Here is a 13,351-nt window from a genome sequence, read left to right as displayed (position 1 = left end):
TAAAAAAAAAGAGACAGACAGAGAAGGACAGAAACTCCGGGAGAGTGCATCAGCTTATGTTCTTAGCACCAGGTCTGAACGTCACCACAAAATCATATCTAGAAAAGAACAAAGCCCATCTTGCTTAGCCTAAGGTTGAGTCTCTTAGCCGATTCCAAATAAGTCAGATTTTTATGGTCCGTGACAACAGTGACTTTATGTTTTGCACCTTCGAGGAAGTGACGCCATTCCTCGAAGGCCCACTTAATTGCCAATGTCAGAATTCCTCTCAGCAGATGAAAATTTTTGTGAAAAGAAGGCGCACAGATGAAGTTGACTGAGAGGTAGGGTACCTTGCGATAACAGCGTTCTAACTCCATCCTCAGATTCATCGACCTCCACAATAAAAGCATGCTCAAGATAGGACTTAACCAATACAGGGTCAGACAAAACCATTTCTTTAACTCAGAGAAGGCACGGATTGCCTCTGCTGTTCAATTAACCACATCTGCCCCCTTCATAGTAAAGTCAGTGAGTCATTCTGCAATCATGGAAAATTTTTTTATAAATTTATGATAATAGTTTTCAAACCGAAGAAAACGCAGCATGACTTTCAGAGACTTGGGTTGCACCCACTATATAATTGGTTGGACCTTAGATGGGCCCATGTGGAAGCATTTAGTTGACAAATACACCCCACTAAATTTGCTTCTTTAACGAAAAATTAAGAAAAAAAACATTTTTCAAGTTTAGCAAATAAAAAACTTGTCTGAGTCTTTGGAGTACAGTACGTATATGTCAGATTTATGAATTAATATCCGGTGAATAAACCAAGATGTCATACAAATAGATAACCACATATTGACCTCTTATATATCTGAATATGTCATTGACAAAATTTTGAAAAGCAGCCGACGCATTACTTAGCCCAAAAGGTATCACAAGACACTCATAGTGACCCTCTGGTGTGTTAAATGCTGTCTTCCATTCCTCTCCTTCTCCAATGACTCCTAGCAGCTGGTTGTAGAGATGCAGGGATGAGTGGCCAATAATAACAGAGGGTAACTAATTTTGACTAGTGGTGCCCAAACTTTTACATGCCACTGTATCTACAACAAAGGTATCGCTTTTATATGGGGACCGGCACCTTTACCAATTTTCCCCTACTTTCATATGGTTTCATACAAATGTGCTGTCAGGCTCCTTTTAAAGGGACACTAGTCCTAAAGTGTCATCTCCACTGTATTTACAATGCAATGAAATGCAGACTATTGCTCCCTGTTATCCAGCATTACAGATTGGGGACATGCCAACTGCAATGTTTTTAATGGGATTAAAAACAAGCGGTCCAGAAAAATGTCCCCCCCACCCCATGATTGCTGGTCTGCCCTGAATCTGAGACCCTCCAGAAACATTGACCTACATTCTGTGAATGAGATTAGCAGCTGTTAAGGTTTTGTGCTTCTCTTAATGAATAGCACTTGCTGAGACATGGCACATAGAAAGGCTGAGAATAGTGATCGATATGCACATTGGTCCTGATTATTATTGTTTTGGTACTATGTGGGTAGTCATCGTGGCGATGTATTAGAGCTGAGACTTGGTAGATCTGGAGGGTCTCTGCTGCCTGCATGCCTGCTGTGTACTGTACTGTATGGGTAGGCGGAGAGATGGAGGGAGATGGATTCTAGTGGAAGAGGCAGGGCCAGGACAATGACAGCTGTTTTGTGGCAGGGTAGCTGGGAGGAGAGAGGATCAGTCAGTCCAGCTTCTGCCAGGAGACAGAACAAAAGCCTTCTCATCCCAGACAACATGGAGCAAGCAGGGGACTTCTCAATGACAATTCCCCTGATATTCACAGCTTTAGCCGTCATCCTTGCCACCCTTATAGTCAAACTCCGTACTGCCAGGGAGAAGCAGCCATCTGAGACTGTTCAAGAAGAGAAGAAAGAGACAGAGGCAGAAGAACCCTCAGAGACAGAAGAGAAAGACAAAGAAGATCCCATAGCAGAGGATGAAGTGGGTGAAAGGACAGCTAGTGATGGGGCAATCCCAGTGGAAGAAGTTGGCACTGTTGAGGAGTCACCAGAAGCCAAGGACGAGAGCGAAGTAGAAGAATGCGCTGCGAAAGAGAGGACCCCATCCAGCCACTCAAGCCAAGAAGAGGAGGACAGTAAGGTAAGACTGGAGACACCGTGTCCCCACAATAGAGTGGGGATTACAAAGCCAAGCACAAATAGTAAAGTAAAACTTCACATCTCAAGAAGTTACGTAGCTTATCGTAGCTTTTTTCCACTACGTACGTCAGACTAATGCCAGTCTGAAAGTCCAAAGAGTTGTCCAAGTTTGGGCATCATCTCTGGACATTTAACGTCTTGCCGTCTTTCAGTTTGTATTTTCTTAACAAAACTCGAAAATGTGGCATAAAGTGCATTTTATCCAAGGTGGATAACATGGACACATTAACTTAAAAATGACTGCAGATGAACTTTCGGTGCCAGTGTGTAACTGGCATCCAGCTGTCTGCCCCCGCCCTGGCTGGCTGCAAATGCATATTCATCTTCAGTGTGTATTGTTAATGCCCAGTGGCACAGTACTATTAGTCTATTTCTTCTTCTAGTCCTGGTTATGGCTCCTACAATGCTACCCGTAGGAGTAGTAGTGTGAGCCGTGAAGGTACGCCAGTATAGCAGAGAACATTTCCCATACAAATGGTATATATATATTCATTTTTTATGTGTACGTGTCTTAGTGCAGTAGTACTAGTGATGAATATGTCATATAATTCTCTGGGGCTTATTAGATTTTGTGTAAAAGCTCAGATAATATAACGGCGTGTTACCCTGAGCTGTGCCAGATCTGTACCTGGCGTGCCAGTGTTTATATCTGTGCGCCAGTGTATAGCTATGTGGGACAGCCTGGAATGTGGCACAGTTGGTATAAAGTAACATGTAGGTCTGCCAGTTTGTCTGCTCTCGGCCTTGTTTGCGTTGAATTCTGCCCTCTAGGTTAGGAATTTTGGTCTCATACCCAGGAGCAGGCTCATTTCCTGTCCACATTCCTGCCCTGTAACCCATTGCAGTCAGAGGGCTCCAGGAGACATTGAGGGCTTCTCCAGACCTCTATATAGTAATGTACCTATAGCTCTGCTCACTATAGGAGTTGTCAGCATGCTACGTAGGATGTTTGCAGTCATCTGTCATATCGCAGAGTTTTCCTCCTTTATAAAGTCTTTTATATATTTTTTGTAGCTGGTCCTAATGGCAGCCGTTACAGCTCCACCACGGAATGTCACAAACTTTTCCTAAATTCCCAAATGACAAATCTGTCTCGCTATTCAGGATTTCTGGCTAATTCCCCATATAACTTCCCTTATAGCAGCCTGCATTACAGCTACTGTGGGTTCTATAATGGCTATTAGATCTGTAATCACCCAGCTGTCCCAGAAAAAGCTGCATGCCACATAGGGTTCTTTAATTCTGCAAGCTCTGTATAATAGGCTGGACTTGTTTTACAGTGTAGAATATATTGCTCATACAGACACACCAAACAGTGGGTGGAGGTGACGCAGATTAGGAGGTAAAAAGCTGTTCTTGACCCAGGTCCACGCGCAGCACACATGTACTCACAGAGGCGGCATACATAATACAGATGTTTTGGCAGGACGCGGATGATTACATAACCATGTCAGAGTTAGAGATACCTTATTTGGGTTGGGTGTTAAACATTAAGTCATAGCTGGTAGCCTGCACATACCTTCCAGTGACTCTACTTGTATAGGCTTCTCACAAACTTATTAATAAACCTAATTATGTAATATACTATGCCATGTAATATCAGTATTTCTATTCCATTATTTTTAAAACCTCTGCTGTCAACAGTTAAAAAAGACCAATGGCTAGTTTTCCGCCTTAGGATTCCAGAAATATGAGCCTTTCTGTTTAGTACTAAATTTTATGGTCTTTGCAAGGAGATACTACTCACAGGATAATAATGCAGAGCAGCCAAAAGATACGCCCCCGAGGAATCCTGTGAGACACACCCCTTTGGTAAAGACCATAAAGATTAGCATTAAATAAAGGGTCTGATCTCTGGAACCTCATGTTGGATTTACTTAAAAGAAAACCCAAAACAAATAAAATATTCAAGGGAGCAGCAGGAATAGAACAAGAACAAATACTGGTCACTTTTGACCCGGTGACAGATCCTCTTAAGGGATGAGCGAATGTGCTCTGTGATACTTGGATATCACTCGAGTATCTGGGTGCTCGGATGTGCTTGTTACTCGGTGAGCATTAGCCAGTGCTCAATTTCAAACTCGAATCCCTACCCCGCATGTTTGGCCTCTTTTACACAGCTAATAATCATGCAGGGATTGCCTGCGCTCACTGTAATACCGTAGCCCATCTTGGTAGTGGCATTACTGTCTGTGTGACATCATTAGGGGCAATAAAAGGACAGGTGCCGCCAGGCTCGGCATACTAACACCATTCCACATCTCTGTGACAGTTCGCATTGGAGGAAGAGAGCGCTTGTCCATGCCTGTGTGTTCACAGTATAACGAATCAGACATAGGCCTGTAGTATTGATACTGGCGCTGAAGCTGAACCATCATACTATCAGTCCTTGTAATGGATAATTTTGTGTTTGCAGTTTGTATCAGATCCAATCTGCATTTAGCCTAGGGAGAGAGAGAATTGAAGGAGCAGGGACAGTGACTGAACACAGTCTCAATGCAAGCATTAGGGCTTTGCAGTCCGTTGCTATATTTATAGCTGCGGCAGTTGGCCACATTTTTATTTTTTGGGTGAAAAAATGTACTAAATTCCGAGTAAGTAGCGAGGAGTGATTGAGCCCTGGGGGCCACTGAGCCAATTTCTTCAAACTATCTAAGGTCATAATTACAACAGATGTGCATGAGAGAGCGTCGTATCGGTTGAGGCGACATTCTGGTGGGGGCGGTTCATCGGGCCTCTTCACTAATATTTTTATCGGAGAACCTCAAGAGCTTGTTTTTCTTTGTAAAGTATGCCCTAGAGCATCAAGGATACCTGCCTATGTAATGGGTTAGTTTTAGTTAGGTTATTTACCTCGTTAAGTGTTATATTGTTTTGAAAAGAGTAAAACTGTATAATTAACCCCTTAGCGACAGAGCCAGTTTGCAGCTTAATGACCAGGCCAATTTTTACAATTCTGACCACTGTCCCTTTATGAGGTTATAACTCTGGAACGCTTTAATGAATCCCGCTGATTCTGAGATTGTTTTTTCGTGACATATTGTACTTCATGTTAGTGGTAAAATTTCTTCGATAAGTCTTGTGTTTATTTATGAAAAAAACAGAAATATGGCAAAAAAATTTAAAATTTTGCAATTTTAAAACTTTAAATTTTTATGCCCTTAAATCAGAGAGATGTGTCACATAAATTTCTTAATAAATAACATTTCCCACATGTCTACTTTACATCAGCACAATTTTGGATGCAAAATTTTTTTTTGTTAGGAAGTTATAAGGGTTAAAAGTTGACCAGCGATTTCTCATTTTTACAACAAAATTTACAAAGCCATTTTTTTTAGGGACCACATCATATTTAAAGTCATTTTGAGGGGTGTACATGACAGAAAATACCCAAAAGTGGCACCATTCTAAAAACTAGACCCCTCAAGGTGCTCAAAACCACATTCAAGAAGTTTATTAACCCTTTAAGTGCTTCACAGGACCGAAAGCAATGTGGATGGAAAAAATTAACATTTAACTTTTTTTTGGAAAAAAATTACTTCAGAACCAATTTTTTTTATTTTCACAAGTGTTAAAAGAGAAAATCAACCACAAAATTTGTTGTACAATTTCTCCTGAATACGCCGATACCCCATATGTGGGGGTAAACCCCTTTTTCAGCACACGGCAGAGCTCGCAAGGGATGGAGCACCGTTTGACTTTTTCAACGCAGAATTGGCTGGAATTAAGATCAGATGCCATGTTGCGTTCGGAGAGCCCTTAATGTGCCTAAACAGTGGAAAACTCCAACAAGTGACCCCATTTTGGAAACTAGACCCATTAAGGAACTTATCTAGATGTGTGATGAGCACTTTCAACCTTCAAGTGCTTCACAGAAGTTTATAACGTAGAGCCGTGAAAATAAGAAATCCATTTTTTTTTCCACAAAAATGATCTTTTCACCCCCAAATTTTTATTTTTACAAGGGTAACAGGAGAAATCATACCCCCACAGTTATTATGCGATTTGTCCTGAGTACGCTGATACCCCATATGTGGGGAGGAACCACTGTTTGGGCGCATGGGAGAGCTCGGAAGGGAAGGAGTGCCATTTTGGAATGCAGACTTTGATGGAATGGTCTGCGGGCATCATGTTGCGTTTGCAGAGCCCCTGATGGGCCTAAACAGTGGAAACTCCCAACAAGTGACTCCATTTTGGAAACTAGACCCATGAAGGAACTTATCTAGATGTGTGGTGAGCACTTTGAACCTTCAAGTGCTTCACAGAAGTTTATAAACGCAGAGCCGTGAAAATAAGAAATCCATTTTTTTTCCACAAAAATGATCTTTTCACGCCCAAATTTTTATTTTTACAAGGGTAACAGGAGAAATCATACCCCCACAGTTATTATGCAATTTGTCCTGAGTACACTGATACCCCATATGTGGGGGGGAACCACTGTTTGGGCGCATGGGAGAGCTCGGAAGGGAAGGAGTGCCATTTTGGAATGCAGACTTTGATGGAATGGTCTGCGGGCATCATGTTGCGTTTGCAGAGCCCCTGATGGGCCTAAACAGTGGAAACCCCCCACAAGTAACCCCATTTTGGAAATTAGACCCCCTAAGGAACTTATCTAGATGTGTGGTGAGCACTTTGAACCCCCAAGCGCGTCACAGAAGTTTATAAACGCAGAACCGTGAAAATAAAAAGTCTTTTTTATTTCCACAAAAGTGATTTTTTTAGACCCCAATTTTTAGACCCCCAAAGTGGGTAAATAGTGGAAACCCCTCAATTCTTGCTCCAACCCTAACCCCAACACACCCCTAACCCTAATCCCAACCCTAATCCCTAATCCTAACCCTAGCCCAACCCTAACCCTTAACCCTAGCCCAACCCTAACCCTTAACCCTAGCCCAACCCTAACCCTTAACCCTAGCCCAACCCTAACCCTAGCCTAGCCCTAACCTTAGCCTAACCCTAGCCTAACCCTAGCCTAACCCTAACCCTAGCCTAACCCTAACCCTAGCCTAACCCTAGCCTAACCCTAACCCTAGCCTAACCCTAGCCTAACCCTAACCCTAACCTAACCCTAGCCTAACCCTAACCCTAGCCTAACCCTAACCCTAGCCTAACCCTAACCCTACCCCTAGCCTAACCCTAACCCTAACCCTAGCCTAACCCTAACCCTAGCCTAACCCTAACCCTAACCCTTATGGAAAACTGAAAAAAAAAAATATTTTTTTTATTTCATTATGTGTGCCAGAATAAGGGGGTGATAAAAGGGGGGGTTATGTACTATTTTTATTATTTTGATCACTATGATCGTTTATCATAGTGATCAAAATAATGAATGGAATCTGCCAGCCGGAGCCAGCAGATTCCCGGCGGGCGCACTGCGCATGCGCCCGCCATTTTCAAGATGGCGGCGCCCATCGGATGACGCCGGCGGGCGCGGGACCACCGGGAGGGGACGGAGGACAAGGGAGAGGTACCGGGAGGGGAGCGGGGGGATCGGGGACCCTATTTCTCTATCCTCTGATGTGCGATCACATCAGAGGAAAGAGAAATTAAATGTAAAATCGCGGCTTTTTTTTTTTTTTTTGCGGTCGCCGTTATAGGGTTAATAACGGCGATCGCAAAAGCGGGGGTCGGTAAAAACCGACCGATTCATGTTCTCTGGGGTCTCGGCTACCCCTGGCAGCCGAGACCCCGGAGAAAATCCGACACTGGGGGGGCGCTATTCACTTAAATCACAGCGCCGTGAATTAACGGCGCTGTGGTTTAAGTACCCTTAATTACCGCCGTTAAAAGGCGTATCGGCGGTCGTTAAGGGGTTAATGCTCTGTAATTCTACATACAGACTTGTACCTCAAAATTTGAACATGTTTTGCTTCTGTATTGCTGTAATCTCTCTTTATTAATAAAATAAAGAATTACAAAAAAAAATGTACTAAATTGTCATCCATAGAGTATTAGGTGCTTTGTGAAACATTTCTGTGCTATATAACACTCCAAAAAAGCCTTGAAAATTTTTTTTGTATTCAATTACTCAGTCATATACTATTACATGGTCTATGGTACATTTCGGTGTTACTGTACATAATTCCTCATCCATAGAATGTATTTGTCCTCTTGGTTACATTTCTTGGTATATAACCCTCCAAAAAAGCGTTCAAAAATTTTTCTGTGTTCACTTACTCATCCATAGAGTGTTATATCCTTTGAGATACATTTTGTGGTATATAACCCAATAAAAAAGCGTTCAAAAATTTTTCTGTAATCACTTATTCATCCATAGAGTATTACGTCCTCAGGGGTACATTTCTGTGGTATATAACCCTGTGAAAAAGCATTACATTTTTTTTAAGTATTCAATTACTCATCCATAGGGTATTCCGTGCTCTGGGGTACATTACGGTGGTATGAAACCCCCCCAAAAAATTAAAACATATCTGGATTCAATTTCTCATTCATAGAGTATTACTTGCTTTCTGTTACATTTCGTTGTTATATAACCCTCCAGAAAAGCGTAAAAAAATTTTTAGTATTCAATTTCTCTTCCATAGGGTATTACATGCTCTGGGGTACATTTCTGTGGTATATAACACTCCAAAAAAGTGTTCAAACATTTGTCTGGATTGAATTAGTAATCCATATAGTGTAACGTATTTAGTAGGCAACAAGGTGACAAAGATGGCAGAATCCAGCGAGACTCCCAAGGGAGCGACCGGAGGAAAACCAAGCTGCTGCGACATCGGAGGTAGCCCTAGCCTGTCGTCAAGAACCAGTCACTTTCCCAGAACCACCAAGGCCCGAACCCAGGCCACAGCCTTCACCACTGGGGTTCCTGCGGACTGAAGATGGGAGAACCATGATCCAGCAACTAGTAAGCGGACTGCGGGACCTAGCATGTGATTCATGCTTTAAAATACTTACAGGCATACATTCATTATTATTTCTTTTATTCATCCAAGGCTTCTAAAATGAAAAGTGAAGCAACTTTACCAATTCTGCTTTTACATCTATATCTCTAATGCAAACTTTTGTGTCTCCGTGGTTACAAACTACGAAAAACTCCTTGTACGTAGTCATACTCCCTACAGTAGCCATACTCCCTACAGTAGCCATACTCCCTACAGTAGTCATACTCCATTCTGTCTACTTCCTATTTCTTAACAATGTATATTTGGTAGGAATCTGACTATGCATGTTTGTTTGTAGTCTGTAACCATGGGAACACTTAGGTCTGCATAAGAGCTCTTTACAAATTGAGACATTTTTAATTAAAAGTACTTGCATCATTTTCTGAACTGGGATAATGAAAATAAATATTGATTTTGAAGATGTACCTACCCTTGAATATTTTTGTGTTGCAAATTTAGGATATGTAGTTGTTAGTTTGCATATTGCTGCAACTCTCACCTTTAAATCACCGCTCTCGTGGTTTACATCCTATGTAGAAATTTGAAATGGTTAAAATAACTTCTTTCTTGCCCAGCCTATGAATGGTTAATGCCTGTCATTCCCAAATGAGTCACTACAGCTGCAATCCACCCTTACAAGGCAAAGCTCTTCACTAGGTCTTGACTCGTGATCACCCAGAATATTCCTAGTTCTCTTTTTCCACATATGATATATACGCTTTGACCCGTGTCCTGATCCAACCCTTATGCTCCGTTTTTTTCTTTCATTGTGACTCCTTGTGCTTTGTCGTGCTGTATAGGGCATTTGCACTTTCTGTGTATGGGCCTATCCTGATTGTGGCAGAATCCCACAACATGGAAAATCCTCCTCATTATCAGTGTTAGGACATGTGCACAGCCAAAAACCAGGAGTGTAACGGTCAGAGGAAAAGCACAATAGAAACATTTGCACCACTTCTGAATTTTTCACCCACTCCTGGTTTTGGCTTACAAATACGTAGGTAAAAATTCACCAAATACTGAATGTGTGCATGTGGCCTTGAGGCCCCGTCATACTAAACGATGTCCCAGCTATCCCATCAACGATCCGACATGATGGGATCGCTGGGACATTATTAGGCTGATCGCTGGTGAGCCGTCACATAGACAGTCCCAGTGATCAGAACCAGCAACGCTGGACGCTGGTTTCTAATGTAAACGTCGGGTATCCAGGAGCCGCGCGACTCCTGGATACCCGCTGTTTACCTTGTAAACCGGCGTACACGCTGGTTTCCAAGGTAAACATCGGGTATCTAGAAGCCGTGCGACTCCTGGATACCCGACGTTTACCTTGGAAACCAGCATGTACGCCGGTTTCCAAGGTAAACAGCGGGTATCCAGGAGCCGCGGCTCCTGGATACCCGACGTTTACATTAGCAACCAGCGTCCAGCGGCGCTGATCGCTGGTCTCTCGCTGCCACACGCAGCGATGAGCGCTGGGCAGTGGGAGACCAGCGATCGAAAAACGGTCCAGGCCACTCGAGCACGATCAGCGATAATCGGCAGGGGGGCCGGTCGCTGGTCCCCGTCACACACAGCGATCTCGCTGGCGAGATCACTGATGTGTCACAAAATCAGCGATCTCGCTAGCGAGATCGCTTAGTGTGACGGGGCCTTTAGATGTCACATTGTAGTCTTTGCAGTGGGACTGTCTTATCTGCCCCTTACACAATTTGAAGTATGGCTGGAACCTGACAGAGGAAATAAGCAGATTACAGACTGGAAAAGATTAAACCATTTAAATCTTCACTGCGGGCTAATTCTAATGACAGCAGGTTACTTTATGTGAGGTCAAAGAATGGCTATATAGTGTCTAGTGTCACGATTATCAAAAAGCATAGTCTTTGGAAAAGCATCATTTATCCCCTTTCCGACATGTGGCGTAATAGTACGCACATGTCGGACTCCCCCTGATTGGTGCAGGCTCCGGCGCTGAGCCCACACCTTTTCGGGCACATGACAGCTGGATCTATACAGCCGACATGTGTCCGCAACAGCCATGGGTGGAACTGCGATCCACCCACGGCTGTTATCTAGTTAGATGCCGCTGTCAATCTCTGACAGCGGCATTTAGCTCGCGCTTACACTAATCCCGCCCATTGCTAACCCTGTCACATGATCGTGGGTCACCGATGGGTCGGCATGACAACCAGAGGTCTCCAGCAGAACTCTGTGGTTGTCATTGCCTGATTGCTATGAGCGCCGCCCTGTGGTCGGCGCTCATAGCAGTTGAGCATTTCTGCTACACACAGGAGATCTGATCATCACCTGTGTGTAGCAGAGGCGATCAAAGTACTGCAACTTCTAGTCTCCCATGGATACTATTGGAGAAAAAGTAAAAAAAAAAAAAAAGAAAAAGGTTTTTAAAAATATTAAAAAAATAAAAGTTCAAATCATCCCCCTTTCGCCCCATTCAAAACAATAAAAAAAAAATCAAACATGCACATATTTGGTATCGCCGTGTACAGAATCACCCGATCTATAAATATAAAAATAGAATTAACCCGAACGCTAAATGGCGTAGCAAGAAAAAAATTCAAAATGCCAGAATTAAGTTTTTTGGTCACCGCTACATTGAAATAAAAAGCAATAACAGGCAATGAAAAGAACGTATCTACACCAAAATTGTAAAAATAAAAATGTCAGCTCGGTGTGCAAAAAATAAGCCCTCACCCAGCCCCAGATCACAAAAAATGGAGGCGCTACGTGTCTTGTAAAATGGTGTCATTCCTTTTTTTTTTTTTTTTTTTTTAACAATTTTGGATTTTGTTTTCACCACTTAAATAAAAAAGAACCTAGACATGTTTGGAATCTATGAACTCATAATGACGTGGAGAATCATAATGGCAGGTCAGTTTTAACATTTAGTGAACATGGTAAAAAAAAAACAAAAACTGGAATTGCTATTTTTTTGCAATTTCATCGCACCTGGAATCTTTTCCTGTTTTCCAGTACACGATATGTAAAGGGGTTGGTTTAATAATGTTTATTGATTTATTTATGTCTGTTTCTTATTGGGTATTGCTACATGTTTTATGTACTATCTAATTCATGTTATGGTACTGTTACCCCTTTGGGTATTACCATTACTGTGTTGTCATATTCTTCACTGTATATAATGTAATAATGTTTACTATGGCTCATGTACAGTTTAGGGAAAGTGAAGTGCACCCTTCGGGCATTAGAGGGGGGCACTTTAGTATTATAGTTCTTATAGATAAAGGTAATTGTAATTTCTTTGTGGGCCACTATATGGGGGCATACTAGGGTGCACGGTTAGAGTAGGTTATAGCTAGTGTATAGGGGGTTAAAGTAGGAGTGGCTGCCGGGTGGTAAGACAGGAGTTTTAGGAAGTTAAGTCAGACGGGGACAGGGTGCCCGAAGTGTCCACATGGGCTATAGGCTCAGGACAGCTCGGCAGCCATGCAACGTTTAATAGCTGCAGCCCACGTTATCCACGGCCACTGGGCATTATAGCAGTGGGCCAGTACAGGAGAGGGAAGATGTGGTGACTCATAGCCTGGGCGGACGCCTTTAGGGCGGGAGTCGGTTAGAGTGAGGAACTGAAGGAAATTGCAGCTTCGAAGGGAACGGCACAGACGGTCCGGATGCTTTACTAGAGGCAACCAAACCGGGTGGCTGATGATTTCAAGTCTGGGGCGAAACAGGCAGAAGGAATTGTCATCATGGCGAGGTTAGGCCAGGAAGGAACTGGGGAGCAGTCTTAAGACGGTCAGGTCCGGACGTGTGCCGCACAGAAGCGTCAGCAAAGCAGGGAAAGATGAGGAAACAAGTGAATTCCATGACGTGCCAACTGTGGATATAATGTGTGAAGTACTAAGTAAAGAGAATGTTCAAGTTATCCTGGACTGTGTCTCCATTACTGGGGGGCACCTGGAATAGAGGCCGTCGCCTGAGAAGTGCCCAGGGGGACCTGAAACTGGAGACAGGTACGCTGAGAAGTGGAATACAGTTTTCTGTGAGGGAAGGTCGGGACATAGATGCTTCAGTGTCTCTGGTCATGACTACAGTCGTGGCCTCCCCTTACAGATATGTTAAAACCAATGGTGTCATTCAACAGTACACGGTGTCCTGCAAAAAACAAGCCGTCACATGGCCATAGTGACTGAAAAATACAAAAGTTATGGCTCTGGGAAGAGGGGGAGCAAAAGCAAAAGCGCAAAAATGGAAAAT

General features: G+C 43.0%; 1 protein-coding gene across 3 annotated transcripts in view; it reads left to right on the top strand.

Annotated features, from left to right (window-relative positions):
• The first annotated feature begins 1,659 nt into the window (after positions 1–1,659).
• Positions 1,660–13,351, top strand: part of MXRA7 (matrix remodeling associated 7) — a 95,210-nt gene continuing 83,518 nt past the window's right edge. For all 3 annotated transcript variants that reach the window (XM_073563189.1, XM_073563192.1, XM_073563191.1), the window contains exon 1: positions 1,660–2,157. In XM_073563189.1, the coding sequence (XP_073419290.1) occupies positions 1,660–2,157 (498 nt within the window). The remainder of the gene's footprint in view (positions 2,158–13,351) is intronic.

The sequence above is a fragment of the Dendrobates tinctorius genome, unplaced genomic scaffold (genome assembly GCF_039654945.1).
Source record: "Dendrobates tinctorius isolate UK_male_01 unplaced genomic scaffold, ASM3965494v1 ptg000383l, whole genome shotgun sequence".
Classification (NCBI taxonomy): Eukaryota; Metazoa; Chordata; class Amphibia; order Anura; family Dendrobatidae; genus Dendrobates; species Dendrobates tinctorius.
This window is presented reverse-complemented; position numbering and strand designations above follow the sequence as displayed.